This window comes from Bos javanicus, chromosome 7, assembly GCF_032452875.1.
Source record: "Bos javanicus breed banteng chromosome 7, ARS-OSU_banteng_1.0, whole genome shotgun sequence".
Classification (NCBI taxonomy): domain Eukaryota; kingdom Metazoa; phylum Chordata; class Mammalia; order Artiodactyla; family Bovidae; genus Bos; species Bos javanicus.
Window position 1 is genome coordinate 2174561 of NC_083874.1, and position 17614 is coordinate 2192174.

At 53.7% G+C, this 17614-nt stretch overlaps 1 protein-coding gene across 1 annotated transcript in view; it reads left to right on the forward strand.

Annotated features, from left to right (window-relative positions):
* The window catches only part of ADAMTS2 (ADAM metallopeptidase with thrombospondin type 1 motif 2), a 243770-nt gene that overhangs the window by 154973 nt on the left and 71183 nt on the right, over positions 1-17614 (forward strand). The window contains exon 5 of the mRNA XM_061421305.1: positions 16419-16502. Within this exon, the coding sequence (XP_061277289.1) occupies positions 16419-16502 (84 nt within the window). The remainder of the gene's footprint in view (positions 1-16418; positions 16503-17614) is intronic.

Here is a 17614-nt window from a genome sequence, read left to right on the forward strand (position 1 = left end):
ATGGGAAAGACTAGAGATCTCTTCAAGAAAATGAGAGGTACCAAGGGAACATTTCATACAAAGATGGCACAATAAAGGACAGAAATGGTATGGACCTGACAGAAGCAGAAGATATTGAGATGAGCTGGCAAGAATACACAAGAGAACTATACAAAAAAGAGCTTCATGAACCAGAAAACCACAATGGTGTGATCACTCACCTAGAGCCAGATACCCTGGAGTCTGAAGTCAAGTGAGCCTTAGGAAGCATCACTATGAACAAAGCTAGTGGAGGTGATGGAATTCCAGTTGAGCTATTTCAAATCCTAGAATATAGTGCCGTTTAAGTGCTGCACTCAATATACCAGCAAATTTGGAAAACTCAGCAGTGGCCACAGGACTGGAAAATGTCAGTTTTAACTCCAATCTCAAAGAAAGGCAATTCCAAAGAATGTTCAAACTATTGCACAATTGCACTCGTCTCACACACTAGCAAAGTAATGTTCAAAATTCTCCAAGCCAGGCTTCAACGGTATGTGAACCGTGAACTTCCAGATGTTCAAGCTGGATTTACAGAAGGCAGAGGAGCCAGAGATCAAATTGCCAACATCCGTTGGATCATCAAAAAAGCAAGAGAGTTCCAGAAAAACATCTACTTCTGCTTTATTGACTATGCCAAAGCCTTTGACTGTATGCATCACAACAGACTGTGGAAAATTCTTAAAGAGATGGGAATACCAGACCAGTTTACCTGCCTCCTGAGAAATCTGTATGCAGGTCAAGAAGCAGCAGTTAGAACCAGACATGGAACAACAGACTGGTTCCAAATCAAGAAAGGACTATGTCAAGGCTGTATGTTGTCACCCTGCTTATTTAACTTATATGCAGAATACATCATGAGAAATGTCAGGCTGGATGAAACACAAGCTGGAATCAAGATTACAGGGGGAAATATCAATAACCTCAGATACACAGATGATACCACACTTACGGCAGAAAGTGAAGAACTAAAGAGCCTCTTGATGAAAGTGAAAGAGGAGGTGAAAAAGTTGTCTTAAAACTCAGCATCCAAAAAACGAAGATCATGGCATCCAGTCCCATCACTCATGGCAAATAGATGGGGAAATAATGGAAAGATTTAGACATTTTAGTTTCTTGGGCTCTGAAATCACTACAGATGGTGACTGCAGCCATGAAATTAAAAGATGCTTACTTCTTGGAAGAAAAGCTATGACCAGCCTAGACAGCATATTAAAAAGCAGAGACTTTACTTTGCCAACAAAGGTCCATCTAGTCAAAGCTATGGTTTTTCCAGCAGTCATGTATGGATGTGAGAGTTGGACCATAAAGAAAGCTGAGCTCTGAAGAATTGATGCTTTTGAACTGTGGTGTTGAAGAAGACTCTTGAGAGTCCCTTGCACTGCAAGGAGATCAAATCAGTTCATTCTGAAGGAGATCAGCCCTGGGATTTCTTGGAGGGAATGATGCTGAAGCTGAAACTCCAGTACTTTGGCCACCTCATGTGAAGAGTTGACTCATTGGAAAAGACTCTGATGCTGGGAGGGATTGGGGGTAGGAGGAGAAGGGGACAACAGAGGATGAGGTGGCTGGATGGTATCACTGACTCAATGGACGTGAGTCTGAGTGAACTCCGGGAGTTGGTGATGGACAGGGAGGCCTGGCGTGCTGCGATTCATGGGGTCGCAAAGAGTCGGACACGACTGAGCAACTGAACTGAACTGAACTGAACTGGACTGCAAGGAAATCAAACCAGTCAATCCTAAAGGAAATCAGCCTGAATATTCATTGGAAGGACTGATGCTGAAACTGAAGCTCCAATACTTTGGCCACTTGATGCGAAAACTGACTCATTGGAAAAGACTCTGATGCTGGGAAAGATCAAAGAGGGAAGGAGAAGGGGATGACAGAGGATGAGATGGTTGGATGGCATCACTGACTCGATGGACATGAGTTTGAGTAAGCTCCGGTAGTTGGTGATGGGTAGGAAGCCTGTTGTGGTGGAGTCCTTGGGGTTGCAGAGTCAGACATGACTCAAGCGACTGAACTGAAACTTGGACATATTAGTAGGTTTAAGCAAATTCACATGATTTTTTTCAGGATGAACTGGTAGTCTAAAGCAAGCTTGCCAAAATTAGAGCCCAAGAGCCAAATTCAGCCCATCTGTTTTTGAAAATAAAGTTTTACTGGGACGTGACCATGCCCGCTCATTTGTGAATTGTCTATGGCTGCTTTTGTGCTTCCGTGGTGGAGCTGAGTGGTTGGGACAAAGACCATACAGCCTGCAAAGCCACTACCTGGGGCTCAAGAAATATGTGCACTTACAGCTAAAGAAATCTTCTACTTGCTTAATGCCCACCTTGAGCTGACAGAGGATGAGATGGTTGGATGGCATCACCAACTCGATGGACATGAGTTTGGGCAAACTCTAGGAGATGGTCAAGGACAGGGAAGCCTGGCGTCCTGCGGTCCACGGATTGCAAGGATCCGGACACGACTGAGCAACTGGAAACCAGCAACAACACGTTGAGCTGAACCCCAGCACTTTATAGTTTCATTTGCCTCCCACTGTGTCAATGCATGTGGGCGCATGTGTTAGGGAAGCACTGGGCATAGAATGAAGACCAGCTTTGGAGTCAGAAACAGTTGCATCCTAGTCTTGGCTTTTACCTACCTGGCAAAGGTCCTGCCGTGCCCAAAACTTGGTTTCTTTGTCTTTACACCTCCCACACACCCTGATCAATAAAGACTGGAAGGAAAGGCACTCCTGAGGTGCCCCCAGGAGATGAGCTCCCTCTATCCCCTTCAGGCCTCTAAGACCCTGCAGCGAGAGCAACCTTTTCTGAAGGCCACTGCAGGGACCTTACACTTGAGCTGAGCTCCACCCTCTCCCTGCTCAGACCCCAGCCCACCCCCACCCTGACTTTGCCAACTGAATGGATCCAGGAAGTCACTTTGGGGATTCTGTTTAAAGCAACTGAGCGAGCATTTTAAAACAACAGAGCAGGAGGAACAAGATTTCTGGGCAGACATAGCTGCCCCTCCTAGCTAGGCTAATTGCTCATGTTCTGGAAGAATTCCTGCTCCCCCACCCCCACCCCAAGCACGTCTTCTGTCAAGGGCAGACATACTCTTTAGGTTTGTGGAGAACAGGGACCCAAAGGAGCTTCTGAGCTTTGAGAGTAGAGACTGTACCCTTTGACCCTTCCTAGCATGAGATGTTCTTAAACAATTTTTGTTGAATGATTTCTCTCTGTGCCAGGATTCAGATATTTTTCCTCTTTTCTAATTTAATCCAGAAATTGGCCTGGGCTCACCAAAGCCTTGCCAGGGTTTGCAAACAATCAGGCCCATGGGCTCCATTTCTCACCAACTTCCAAGAATGTTGGGGCCATGTGGTGATGGTAGGGAAGGCTGAGACGGGACAGGCATGTTTTCTGCGGGTCTCGGGGATGATCCCGTGAACTGGCTGCAGAGCTGCAGAGAGGAAAGGCGCAGGCCCCAGTCCCTTTCACATGTCTCTGGCTCTGGTTCCTGGGAAGAGAAACACATGTCTGAAACTGGGCATGAAAGCTTGGCTCCCTGAAGCTGAAGGGAAGCGAGCAGGGCTCCCGGGATAAAGAGGACACACTGAGTTTGGGCCTGGGTGTAGCAAGGGATGTGAGGATGGGCAGAACAGGCTCCCACTGTCACATGGTGGCTCCCCAGGGCTCGGGCTCTGCTCCTGGTGTAGCCACAGCCGGGCGTCCCAGCACTGTTCCTGTTCCTCACGTTTATCCCACTGCTCTGAGAGCACAGCCCCATGAGCCGCCAGGAGGTGTGACTGCCAGCAAATACAGCACTTAGAAGGGGCAGCACCTCAGATGCTGGTGGGAGCCAGGCAGAAAGCCTAATCCGGGTGTCCGGGCTGTGGACAATAGGGCGTGGTTGGGACTGGGGCAACAAGAGAGGCTACAGCCCTGGAGATCCCCTCCTGGGTCCCATTCCCTTGTGGTCATTTTGGAATGAACAGGTGAGCCCCCATTGTGAATGAAAGGTGAACCATTGTGAGCCGCCCCCCTGCCATGTCCCCTGAGATGAGCCCCATTGTGAATGAAAGGTGAACCATTGTGAGCCCCCCCACAATGTCCCCTGAGATGAGCCCCCATTGTGAATGAAAGGTGAACCATTGTGAGCCCCCCGCCCCCGCCTTATCCCCTGAGATGAGCCCCATTGTGAATGAAAGGTGAACCACTGTGAGCCCCCTTCCCCCGCCCCCCACCATGTCCCCTGAGAAGCTGGAAATCCAAATTTACAGGAAATCTAATTACTTTTTAATGTTGGCAACAAATTGAAATTAAGACCTCACACTGCACTAGTGAGTCGGAACATGACTGGCTGCTCAGCAGGTAGATTGTTCCTTCAGGCCTAGAAGAAAGGAGGCGACGGCCTGCCCTGCTGTATGCTGGGATAGGGGATAATTAGTACTACCTCCCAGGGCTGTTGGGAGCATAACTTGAGTTAAATACCAGAAAAGTGCTTAACAGCATGCTGGGCACACGGAGAGCATGCCTTGAGTGTAAGCTGTCCCCAGTCTTGTATTTAATTGTTGGGCACTCTCAGAAGCCTGGTCTAAATTGGGCCCCATGCTGGGCACTGGGGGCTTCCCAGGTTGGATGCGTGTTAAGCTGAGTTTGCGACCCTATGGACTGTAGCCCACCAGGCTCTTGTGTCTGTGGGATTCTTCAGGCAAGAACACCGGAGTGGGTTGCCATGCTCTCCTCCAGAGGATCTACCCCACCTGGGGATCAAACCTGTGTCTCCTGTAGCTCTTGCAGATTCTTTACTGCTGAGCTGCCTGGCCCCAGAGGCAGAGTTAACCCGCAGGGCAGCGTGGTGTGGGCTGATGGTGTTGTGGGTGATAGAGCAGCATGTGTAAAGGCTCAATGGCATCACCACATCACAGCTCGAGGCTGGGGCCAATCAGAGTGTAGAGTGCTGGGGGAGAGGCAGGAATGAGGTTGGCAAAGCCTTCTGTGCCAGGCTAAGGGGCCTGGGATCCCAACAGACTATCAGTGGAATCATGAGGTTGGTTTGGGTTCTAAAGAGATAGAATCATCTCTCTTAGGGAGTCCAGGGCTCATGCCTTCTGTTGATACCATTCCAGACACCTGTCCCTGTGGCCTAGGGGGCTGAGTTTTCACACACATGTAAGGAAGTACTTACACGATGTGTCTCTACATTGCCCCAGTGCCCCATGAGGTTGCCTTTCCTGGATATGATCACTGAGGTTCAGAGAGGCTGAGTGGCATGGCTGGGGCATGGCAGATGGGATTCACACACCTGTGTGCCCTGGATACTGGTCCTCTTCCTGCTGCCCACGGCCCTGACTGTCTTTTCCATCTGTGACTCTCCTGGCGTTTCCCCTGGGCTTGTGTCTTCCTCCTCGCTCTAGGGTGTGTTCACCCCCTCACCCACTGACTTATTCACTTCATTGTATGTACAGAGCACCTACTCTGAGCACAGTTCCAGGTGCTAGAAGCATCATGTTAGCAGGCCTGAGGTCCTGCTGCAAGAAGTCACTTTCCTGTGGGGGAGACAATAGACCACGTCCCTCCTCCCAGGGATGACAGTGCAGGCAGAGGACATTTTGATGGGGGGAGCCGAGACCTGTCCTTCCCTCTGCCTCTTCTGCCCTGAAGTGTGAGGCTCTCTCCTGCCCCCAGGACTCCCCTGCACCTTCCTCCCAGCTCCTGGAGGCCTCCTGACAGGTGAGGAGGGAAGGCTCTGAGCAGCCTGTCCTTGGCCTCCCCTGGGGAGCTGGCGGTTGCCAAAGTAGGAGTGTGAGTCGCCGTGGATGAGGAAGGCTGGGCAGTGTCACTCCTTGGTGACAGCTCTGGGAAGTGGCAGAGCTTGTCGCCCGCAAACTCCAGTAAGGAGGTGACAGTCGAGCCTGAAGAGCAGAGGGTGCTGCTTCCCCCCAGCTGTCCCTCCCACCCAGGTTCCTCCTTGTCTGCCCCCTGTGCTGCGGGAGCTGTAGCTGAGCAGACCCCTCTGCTGCCTGAGGGGCCCCTTGGTGGCATGTCTCAGGAGGGCTGGGTGCCCCAAGTTTAATGTCCGATTTAGAGGGTCTGTTTACCTGGTTCTGCACGTTCAGCAGCTGGGGAAGGGTCAGGCACACAGCAGGGGTTGAGGAAGTGTCTCGTGAATGAATGCATCACTGAGTAAATGAGTTCTCATAGGATGACGGTGGTCCCACAGACTCCCATGGAAAAGAAGCCCTAGTAGCATGAATGTTCGCGTCCGCCTTCCTTGATGCTCAAGGTTGTTTGTCTGTAGCATAGGTGCTGGAGGTTTGAGTCGCCAGGGTGAGGGATACGCAGCTTTAATGTCAGCACTTTTGCCCAGTGCTCTCCAAAGCCTCTGCCCTGTCCCACTCGTGCTCATGTGGGCGAGTTTCTCAGTCTCTCTGAGCCTCTGTCCCACAACAGGTAAACAGGGGCAGCAACACTCACTTGCAGACTGCGGGAGTGGAAGGCGGTGATGCGAGGAGGCGCCTGGCACAGGTCTGGGAAGGTCAGAGCTGGCCAATGAGGCGCAGCCCTTGTTTCTTTGTCTACGAGGTCTGTCAAAGCAGCCCCGCTCTTGTCCTTGAGAAGCTTGGCTCTCTTGGGGACACACTGGCTTCCCTTAGTGCAACAGGAAGGACAGGGGCCTCGGCAGCCTCGAGACACAGCCAGCGCCCTCTGCCTGGCTGGGGAGGTCACAGTTGAGGTGCGTCTGGAACTGGTTTTGACCACATATTGGCAAAGTGGACAAGTTGGGGAGCATGCTTTCCCATGTGGACCTTCAGCATGTCCCGGGAGGCACGGAACGGGGCAGGTGTGGGGTTGTGGCACAGGAGGCCTTGTAGGGACAGAGCTGGCCAGAACGGCCGAGCTTGGATTGATCCTGAAGCTTTGGGAGCCAGCCGGGTCCTAGACACTGAGGACGCGGCAGCTGAAGATGCAGAGGAGCCCCCAGTTCTCAGTGGGCACAGATGGGCCCAATGGAGGGAGGTGGCAGTTAACAACGTAACAACCCGTTGAAGGCACTGGAGGCCACGGTGGTGCAGCAGACGGGCCAGCCCCGAGGAGAGCAGCACCCGAGGGAGCTTAGCCCCTTCTGTGGGGATGTCCGCAGCTCACAGCATGGGGGGCAGCCGGGTGCGGGGGTGGAGCACCCGGGCCTGGCAGTGAGGCGGGCCTGTGGGCTCCAGTGGGCCCGTCTGATCCTGCAGTGCCCTGGGGCAGCTCCTCGCGTGTCTGTGAGCTCAGGCCCTCTGCCTTTGGCTCTGGGCTCGCTGCGTCACAGGGGATGTTCACCCATCTTCTTGGCCACCTGTTTGTTCTCTGGTTCCGCGCTTCTGGGTCCCTGCTCCCACCCTGGCCCAGGCAGTCAGCACAGTGCTCTGCCTGGGGACAGAGGCTGGCAAGGGAGCGCCACGACCCCAACAGGTTCCTGTGGCACCAGGCAGTGGGCCACATGGACAGAGTGGCTTCCTACTGCAGTTGGGGAGGGTCCTTACGGATGTTAGGAATCGTGCTGAGGGATTTACATCAGAGGAGGGATATGTTCACAGCAGACAACTCTGTAATACTACAGGGAGCGGTGCTCTGAAACTTCTGTATTTTGCTGGGAGATCGGAATTCCTGATGACCCCCTGGCTGTGCCAGAGGCGCAGGTGGCCAGGGTGTCCCCAGTCTCTTCTGGGTCAGTGCCTGCTGGGCGGAGCTCTTCCTTCTTCCTCATCATGTTGGGGACCCTGAGGCCCTAATGGCGGTGGGGAGGCAGGCCTGATGCAGTAAGTAAGTAAGTAAGAGTTGGTCACTCAGTCACGTCTGACTCTGTGCGACCCCATGGACTGTGGCCTGCCAGGCTCCTCTGTCCATGGGGTTCTCCAGGCAAGAATGCTGGAGTGGGCTGCCGTGCCCTCCTCCAGGGGGTCTTTCTGACCCAGGGGTTGGGCCTGGCTGTCCTCCTCGGGTGAGGGACCCTGAGGCCCTCATGGCGGTGGGGAGGCGGGCCTGAATGCCTGCCCTGCGTATCCTCAGACCCAGGGCCGGGCTCCTGCCCTGGACTACTCGGGTGTGCTTATCCCACCCGGTCCAGGCCTGGCGCTGTGATGACCTATCCACTCTGTGGCCTCTCCCAGCCCACAGCCGCCACCTCCCACCCAGCCAGCTGGACAGGAGCTTCTGGAGCTCACACACACCTCTCAGGGCTGGGGCGGGTGGCGCCAGCCGCTGTTGAGGCCACTTTAGTCAAAGGGTCCCCTCACATCCTGCTAGAGCCACCTGGGGAGGGGACTCTGCTCTTGCAGTGTAATCTCCTCTTAGGGTCCCAGTGGGGAGCGGGGCCCACAGCTCTCGGGATCTACGTTTGATCCTAAAGGTGTGTGAGAAGCAGGAGCAGGGGTTGGGGGCCTAGCCTAGGTCTTCCTTGCTGCCTGTTCTCAGCCGCCTCCACTAACCCTCGTCAGCCAGGGCACTTGCTGCTTCCCTGTTCCCCTTCCCTCCCCCAGGTGCTGTGGCTCCCCTCCCCACGATGGCATTTTCCCTCTTCCTTTCCTGGGGTCAAAGAGCAGTAGGGAATTAGAAGAACATGAATCATAGGAGGAATGAAAAATCACTGTTTTCACATGCCCTGCCAGTGCCCAACTGCTGACATTGGCCAGGGGCGGGGGCGGGGGTTGGTTGTCTTGCTCACGGTCTCTAAGGCTGGTGGGGCCATGGGGATGTCCCGTGGCGTCGCCACCAGGGCCTCTCCGAAGGGTTTCCTCCAGAGGAGACTCCACGCCAGGCCCCGGGGCTGGAGCTCAGGGGGCACAAGGAGGCTGCCGACACCCCAGAGCTCTCCAGGGCCAGGGCCGCTGTCAGAAGGAATCAAGGTCCCTGTCTTCCCCTGCTCCTTCCTGTCAGCGCCCTCCACACGGACCTCAGACAGATCCTTCGGTGTCCCACGGCCTCAGACAGATCCTTCTGTGTCCCGCAGCCTCGGCAGAGCTGTTCTTCCCTGGTCTGCAGCCTTATCCCTGTTTGATGAGCCCTCTGGTGGTGAGTGGGAGGGCTGGGCCTCCAGTCTTGGTGTGGCTGTTGGTTGCCCTGTGGCAGAGCTAGAGGGGAGAACCCCAGGTCTGGGTCACACACAGGTGCCTGCTGAGGCCCAGGGCGGGCTTTGGGAAACAGCCTGGCTGCACGCTGTGGTCCAAGCAAGCCCTCCCTGGCTGCCCTGAGGAGATCCCCAGTGGGGCCAGAGAAAGAACTTGGGTATTTGACCTTCTGTCATTCGATGACAGCTCTACTGAGTTCCTGAGTCTGTGCTATGTGCCTGGGATTTTTGCTGGATGCTTTAAATATAGTGTTGAGTTTGGTTCATGGTAACAGCCTGAGAGGTTAGAACTGGTATTGCCTCCATTTCACAGATGAGGAAACTGAGGCTCAAACGGGCAAAATATCAAAACCAAGTCACAGGGCAAGATGGCAGCCGAGCCCACCCTGGAACCCCTGCAACCTGACGAAGTGACTGGAACGGGCAGCTTCTTGGAAGTAATCAGCACCAACATGGCAATGGTTTAAGGCAGCTTTGCTTCTTTGTTTGCACAGTAACCATTTGTTGAGACCCCATCTAGATTCTGGGCATCGAACTACTTACCTGGGAGTGGAGGAACCCATCTCCACCCTGGAGATCTGCAGGGATGTCCCCAGGCCCAGCAGAGAGTGGCCTGGTGCAGGCTTGGGGACTGGATGGTTTCACCGTCATGGGAGGAGTCACAGTGGGGGGCCTGGATTTTTGTGCACAATACGATCTTAGCAATTCCTATCCTGCTCATTTGCGTTTCAAGACAGTTTGATATTATGAGCAGAGGCTAGAGTCGTGTTTGTTCTTGCTTTGCCTGCGAAGCGTTTGCTGAGAAGCGAGTGGTAAAGAAGATCTGCAAAGGGAATGTTCATTCTCATAGTGAGACTGGGCTTTTGCAACCCCATTTGTGTTATGAGACGGGCACGAATGAAAATGCTCACTGGCGGCCCACAGACTTTCTGCCCCAGCTTCTCCAGCACTGCCTTCACCTCCACCTCCACTGTGATGTACAAGCCTCCTCCTGGAGGGCTCAGACAGACCTTCTTCCCAGTCATGTCAAAGGCTCCGAGAAGCCACAAAGCAGAGCCAGCTTGTGCCTGCTTCCAAGGCCTCACAACAGACTCCTCCAGGCCTGCCTTCTCCTCACTGGGTGCCTAGGCGCCTTAGCTGGCAGAGCTTGGCTCAGAGGAAGAGGTGGTAACTTTCCTGATGGTTAGGCATAAGGGATGAGAACCCAACCAGCAGCTCACCCCTGCCTGCCCCAGGAGGGCCCCACTGCCTGGACCAGCCTCTTCTGTCCTGCCCTGTCCTTCCACCTCAGCAGGGGAGAAGGTCACCTCTGCCCAGTAGCCGCAGGCCACCTGCCAAGGCTCACTGGTGTCTAGGGTAGAAGTCTGCCACAAAGAAAGCCAACTTTTACATTATCATGCAGAGCCTGCATCCTTTCTTATTTTCTATTCCAGAACAGAAACTTGGCTGCACCTTTGCATAAGCAAAAGGTGCATTACAATGTATTTCCCCAAACAAGAGAGCCGTTGGCTCTCTGCGCAGAGAAGCCCTGCGGCTTTGGACAGAGGTGAGTAGCTTCTCCCCAGCACACAGGAGGCCTCAGGAGGGCAGGGAGGGTAGGCAGGCTCTGGGGCGCTTGGCCTGGCCTTCGATCATTGCAGGGCACTGCGCGCCCTGCTGCTGTTGCACTTTGCCCCGTTGCCTCTTGGTCCGCATTTTCCGGTTATTCTCTTGTTCACCCATTCAAAACTGTTTACTGAGCATCTGCTGTGTGCTCAGCACTGCTGGGGACACAGCAGTGAGTGAGGAAGAGGGGTGCGTCTGCATCAAGGGCATAGTCCAGTATGGGAGCAACGGCTGTTTTTGAAATTTAGTTTTTTTAACACCAAAAGCATTTTGTATTGGGCTGTAGCCGTTTAACAATGTTGTGATAGTTTTAGGTGGACAGTGAAGGAACTCAGCCATACCTATACATGTATCCCCACCCCCCTTCCCATCCAGGCTGGCACGTAACCCTGAGCAGAATTCTATGTGCTATACAATAGGTTTTTGTTGGTTATCCATTTTAAATATAGCATTGTGTACATGACCTTCCCAAACTCCTTAACTATTCCTTCCCCATAGCAACCATGAGTTCCTTTTCTAAGTCTGTGAGTCTCTTTCTGTTTTGTAAGTTCATTTGTATCATTTTTTTTTAACGTTCCACATGTAGGAGATGTCATATAATACTTCTCCTCTGTCTGACTGACTTCACTCAGTATGACATTCTCTAGATCCATCCATGTTGCTGCGAATGGCCTTATTTCATTCTTTTTAATGGCTGAGTAATATTCCACTGCTAAGTCACTTCAGTCGTGTCCGACTCTGTGCGACCCCACAGACGGCAGCCCACCAGGCTCCCCCATCTCTGGGATTCTCCAGGCAAGAACACTGGAGTGGGTTACCATTTCCTTCTCCAATGCATGAAAGTGAAAAGTGAAAGTGAAGTCGCTTAGTCGTGTCTGACTCTTAGCGACCCCATGGACTACAGCCCACCAGGCTCCTCCGTCCATGGGATTTTCCAGGCAAGAGTACTGGAGTGGGGTGCCATTGCCTGCTCCTAATATTCCACTATATACATCTATATATAGCACATCTTCCTTATCCATTCCTCTATGGACGTTTAGTTGTTTGCATGTCTTGTCTATTGTAAACAGTGCTGCATCGGGCCATATGCTTCTCCAGATATATGCCCAGGAGTGGGATTGCCGCATCATGTGGTAGCTCTATTTTTAGTTTTTTAAGGAACCTCCATGCTGTTCTGGGAGCAACTACTTTTCAGGGCTCACTTTGAGCAGAGGATAGTTGTGCTGGGGGAAGAGCGTGAGAAACCGGAGGCACAGCAAGTACAAAGGTCCCAGGGAAGGGTAGGACTCCCTGTTTAAGAAGCTCAGACTGGATCCTTATGAGCAAGCAGGGGCAACCTGAGAAGCCGCAGCGGGCTTCCTCCCGTTGTAGGGGGAAGGCCCTGGGCTGGGGGTTGCGGGACGCTCGCAGGGTGATAACTGCCCTCCTCCTTTGAAACACATTGATTGCCCTTTGCTTTTTCAAATGCTTTTCAAGAATCCAGAGGCTGGAGAGGGAATTACAGGTACGAAGCATTGCACAAGCAGGAGAAGGCGGAGCTGTCAGGAGTGAGGGTTCCTGAAGGAAAGTAGCTGAAGTGGAGCTCAGAGAAGCAAGCCAGGGCCACCTTTGAAAGGGCCCCACGTGCCAAGCTGAGGGCTGAGGGCTGTTCCTGAAAGCACTGAGGAGCCGTTGAGGGTTTCAGGCAGAGGAAAGAGGAAGTCAGACCTTTCGGAGTGGCAGCCATCATAAAGAATGATCCATGAGGGTGGGAGGTTGGGCAGGAGGACATGGGGTGGAGAGGAGCTGCTTCCTGTCTGCCTGTTGAGAAAGTGGAATGGGGGTTGAGGAGGAAGGGGCATTGGAAGGCAGATGTTGGGAAGCTGCCTCTGTCTTTGTGGCTTTTTGTGCTGTGTCTGTGGGCTCTCTGCTTGGCAGAAGTATTGCCCCTTCATGGGGGTCTCCAGGCCACAGTGGGCCCTGCTGGAGCATCCTGTGGGGAATGGGGTGCAGCTAGCTTTGTGGGGCTGTGGCAATTTCACAACCCACTAAAAAGTTGGCGTGGCCCTGGGGGGCAGGGCAGGGCCCTCTCCTCAGCACAGCCTGCCTCCTCCATGCCCCATAAGCCCTGCATTCTGCTCTTTCTGGTCCTGATGAATCACAGCATGGGCACTGGGAGCTGGACGCCAGAGGGGGACGTGTTTGCAGGCGTAAGGGTTCGGTCACACCACCTAATGGGCAAGAAGACATGCCCCGCCAGCTGGTCACCGCGGGGTTCCCATCCGCTGGGGCGTCTGCAGGGGCCGAGCCATCAGGAGGGCTTAGGAGTGGGGATCCAGGTTGGGGACCACCTAGAAGGTCCAGCAGCTGCCAAGAGGTGCCTGTGCTGTAGAGAGGGGCTGGGGCACACCCAGCTCAAAGCCCTGATTCCCACAGAAGCAGGTTGTGTGGAGCTGTGTCTCTGTGTGGAAGGGCGGAGGCTTTCTAGGAGAAACAGAGAAAGGTGCACCTCAGTGGAGGGCACCAGGGCAGGCAGGGCTGGGGCACCTCAAGAGCAGGCCTGGCGTCCTTTTTGGCTCTCTCCTGGGCAAGCTCTGAACATGCCCTGTCTAGATCCTCAGCAGTCCTGAAGGCCCAGTTGGTCTCCAAGGCCAGAGGCAGGGTGCCCAGCCCTACTGCCAGGAGCTGGTGGCTGGTGGGCAGCTCAGAAGATACAGCTGGGCCTTGTGCAACAGCCCAACACCCCTGGGCCTGAGCGCCTGGCCATCACCCTCAGCAGGAGGTGGGGCTTTGCCTCGCAGAGCTTGGCATCTAGTGGTGGAGTTGCTGGGGGGTCTTGCCCCCTTCTGTCTGGAATCAGGAGTCAGGATTAGACCCGCCTGCTGTCCAAGAAGGACAGAAGACCCCTTCCCCGAGATGAGAGTGGCCACCCTCAGCCCCAGTGGTGGGGCCAGGAGACAGGAGGGCCTTGATGGCAGGCTCTGGGCCAGCAACTGAGGTGGGGCCAGCTCTGCATCTCCTTCCTCCCTCGGGGGCCAGCCTCAGCTTCCTCATCTCTCAGGAGGGCTTGACACCCCTCCTTCTGGCCTCCAACAGCTGTTGGGAACATCAAAGGAGATAATTCTGTAAACTCAGCCCTGAATCCCTTCCGAACAGCAGGCTACCCTGCCACTGTCTTTGGGTCCCCAGGCGTAGCTATCTGAAGTCACCCAGACTTCGGGGACTTGATGTGACCTTGTCCCCTCCCAGGTCCCAGAGAGAAGGTTCAAGCTTCTCTGCTTTCGTCTTCTTCCCAAGTATCTGAACTGTTTTCACTCGAAGCATGACCTGGGAGTCAGAAGTGAAGCGTGTAGAGTGAAGCTTGCCATTCACCCCTGTCTCTGCCCCCTCTCTTCTCTCGTGCCCACCCCTGCTCCCCGCCCCAGGGGCAGCGGAACCTCCCTGTATCACTGCCTTCTTCTGTTCTACACCACAACTTTCGGTCAAACTCTGTGAGCCAAATTGCTTGTGAGAGATAAAATGATACTTTGGAGACAGACAAAAAAAAAAAAAAAACTCTCTCTCTTAGGAAAAACTGACTTTTAGGGTTATTGTCTCACTATGAACCAAAAAGCCTAGTCTGGTTTGACCCTCAAAGGTGGGCAAGGACATCCGGATTTAGAGGGTGTGCACCCTGCCTCTGCGACCTCCTAGGGGCTGCAGGGTGACATGGCTTAGCAGCAGTAACAACCCCAGCTTTGCTGTTTTCACCAGGATCAGTCCATCCCATACGTGTGGAAGTCTAGTCCTCACAAAGCAAGTTGAGACTTCATCTTGTTTTACTGAAGGGAAGGCCCAGTGTGGGTGAGTTGGCTCCACCTTGCCAGTCATAGCTTCACCTTGTCGGCGTGTGACTCTCAGGCCAGTGTTCACTCTCTCCAGACTCATGCACGAGTTGCAGTGACCATCCTGTAGGCTATCGGTCATCGCTTCCCTGGAGGAAAGCCAGGTCTGGGCAGAGAAATTATAATTGGAAAGTAGATTTGTGGGCAGGAGGCTTCCCACGGGGCCACACGTAGGGCTGGCTGGAGACGTCCCAGGACCCCTCTTTCCCTCCCACTGGTGCCACAGCAAGGGTGACAGTCATCACCAGGCTCTTTGTCTACTATGCCCCATGTGCCTGCACATCCCATCCATCGTGAATCGATTTTACTTGCTAACTCTCAGATTTCCCAAAGGGTTTTCCTGCTGTTTGTAGGTAGCAATTTCCATTGCTCAGATAGAGATTCGAAAAGTTGGGATTCTAGGGGAGAAGGGCCCTGGCCTGAGATGACAGAGTGGGCTCTGGGACATGCATGTGGCGGGATCTGCCCTCACCAGGGGAAGGTCAGCGTTCTGGGGTTTGGTCTGCACACAGGGAGGCCCTGCACGACGAGTTCATGCCTCTCCACTGAGTGATGGCATGAGTGGATTTGTTCTCTTGACAAGTGTGTCCTGAGTATCTGCTGGGTGCGACTGCATCCTGAGTGCTGGAGACATGCAGGGAAAATACAGAGAACTCAGGAAGTAATGGACCCTGATGCTTCCTGGGAAGCAGATGAGATCTGGAGGCTGGGCCTCCAGAAGAGTCAAGTTTGGTCAGGAAGTGAATGAATGAAGGGGCTGGTAGTGAGAGCATTGTTCCAGGTAAGATCCTGAGAGTGTGAGGGTGCAATCAGTGGGAAAGGGAGACTTGGCTGGCCCTGAACACGGGGTTAACCATAACCAGTGTTTCTGGAAGGCCATGCAGGCTATGCTGTGGGGAGGGGAGATGCCTCACCTTTCTTGTGCCGTGGACTCCTCTGACTTCTGCTGAGGCCCACGGGTACCTGTTCAAATAATGTTTGTAAATGCAAAAATAAAATACATGCATGTGCTAAGTCACTTCGATTGTGTCCGACTCTTTGCGACCCTATGGACTGTAGCCCACCAGGCTCCTCTGTCCCTGGGGCTTCTCCAGGCAAGAATACTGGAGTGGGTTGCCATGCCCTCCTCCAAGGCATCTTCCCAACCCAGCAGATGGGTTCTTTACCACTAGTGCCACCTGGGAAGCCCGAAAAAGAAAGTAAAAAATAATAAAACACAAAGGAAGCCCACTGAGTCAGCTGTAGTTCCCAAAACAGAACACAGAAAGCACCTTTGTGGTACAGCAATATCTGTTCTTAATTAGCACATTAAAAATTAGATCTGGGGGTCACCTAAAATGACTCCCCTTTCCAAGCTGTGATGAGTACAGATAATATTTCACAACCACCGGCAGTGCCTATGGAGTAATTTCTACCAATGACAGTCCCAGGATTGCCCCTTCTACCGAGGTTTGAGCCGTGTTCACCCTGGCAGAAAGGGCTGTGTTGCAGTTAGCGGCTCCGGCATTTAGCGTGGGCAGTGTCCACATCCCAGTGTAGGCTCTAGGTGGAGATTCCCTGGGGTGGTCGGAGGGGCTGCTGAGGAGAGAGGGGCAGTGTCCACTCAGTGGTTGGCTGTAAGTGGGCAGGAGGAGCAGAGGGAAAGGAAGGGCTTGATTCAGAGCTGATGGTAATGCCTGAGTATGAAGTGTGGCAAGGAGGAAGGGGTGGGGTGGTGTGCCCGGGTTCTGCCCCGGGGCTGAGCTGGTGGCGATGCCATTTACAAAGCCAGGGCTGATCTGTGAGCCTGTGGTTTCTGCTGACGTGTCCCTGGTTGTCTTTCAGGTCAACGAAATCTATCACGATGAGTCCTTGGGGGCCCACATCAATGTCGTCCTGGTGCGGATAATCCTGCTGAGCTACGGGAAGGTGAGTGGGCACCTCACCAGGGCCCCCACCTCTGTGGGATGAATGGGGCCCTCCAGTGGGGCAGAGGCCCCCTTGAAAAGCCTTTATGTTGGCCAAAACCACCTCGCCTCTCCCCAGCTGCCCTGTGTTTCCTGTAAGAAACAAGGAACTTGTGAGTCGCCCTGGCTGTCCTTTCAACCTCACTTTCTCTTTAAAAATTTAGGTTCAGGTTTGGTGAGACCATCAGCTCAGGAGGTGACTGCCATGGAAGAGCTGGGTTTTACCCACAGTTTCTGGCCCTGCAGGGCTGCACAGGGAAGCTCCAGGGTTGGTCGGGAGGCCTGGGGAAGGAGAGGGAAACTGGGTGAGCGCCTTCATTATGGTTTCCTTGGGAAGGACCAGGTTAATCACGGGTAAGCAGGCTTAGGACTGGCCGGTGGGAATCATCTCAGTGGGCTCTGGGGAACCAGGGCTGCCTCTGAGTGCCTGGTACCTGGTCCTTGGGGATGTGCTCTGGGGATAATGGGCTGGAGTGTGAGCGCCCGATGAAGGAGATGGCTGGGGGTGTGGACTCTGCATCGGTTGGTCTGCATTTGAAGAGCATGTGCTTCAGAGTGAGCACTTTACTGACTCTGGGAATTGGTTAAGCCTGGGAGGGACAGTTCCTCCCAGGTCAGCGAGGCCCTGGATGTCAAAGCAGCAGAAACGCAAGGTGGAGACGCCCCTCAGTTTGACTCCTGCCTGTGTCTTCAGCCTACGTCCTCTTCTCATGCCACGTAGCTGCTGTTCTCACTGAGCACTCTTGCCCTTCTTACACTCCTTTGCTGTCAGACTTGAAGCCTTTTTCCTATCAGCATGCACAGGTCTATGCAAGTGGGGTTAGGAAGCCCTCAGACGGAAAGATAACAGGGTGGGCTGAAAGGAGAGCTGGTGAGGAAGGAAGGAGCCTCGTGGTGCCAGGCCAGTGTGGACTGAGCCAGGCCTGTGCTAAGCAGCTTGGGAGCACTTTACATGAAATTAACTCAATCCAAGGACAGAGGAGGAGGTGGAGCTATGATGATCCCATTTCACAAGTAAGGACCTGTGAAACTTAAACTGAGGTTTAAGGCAGTTCCGTGGCATGAGTAGCCAGT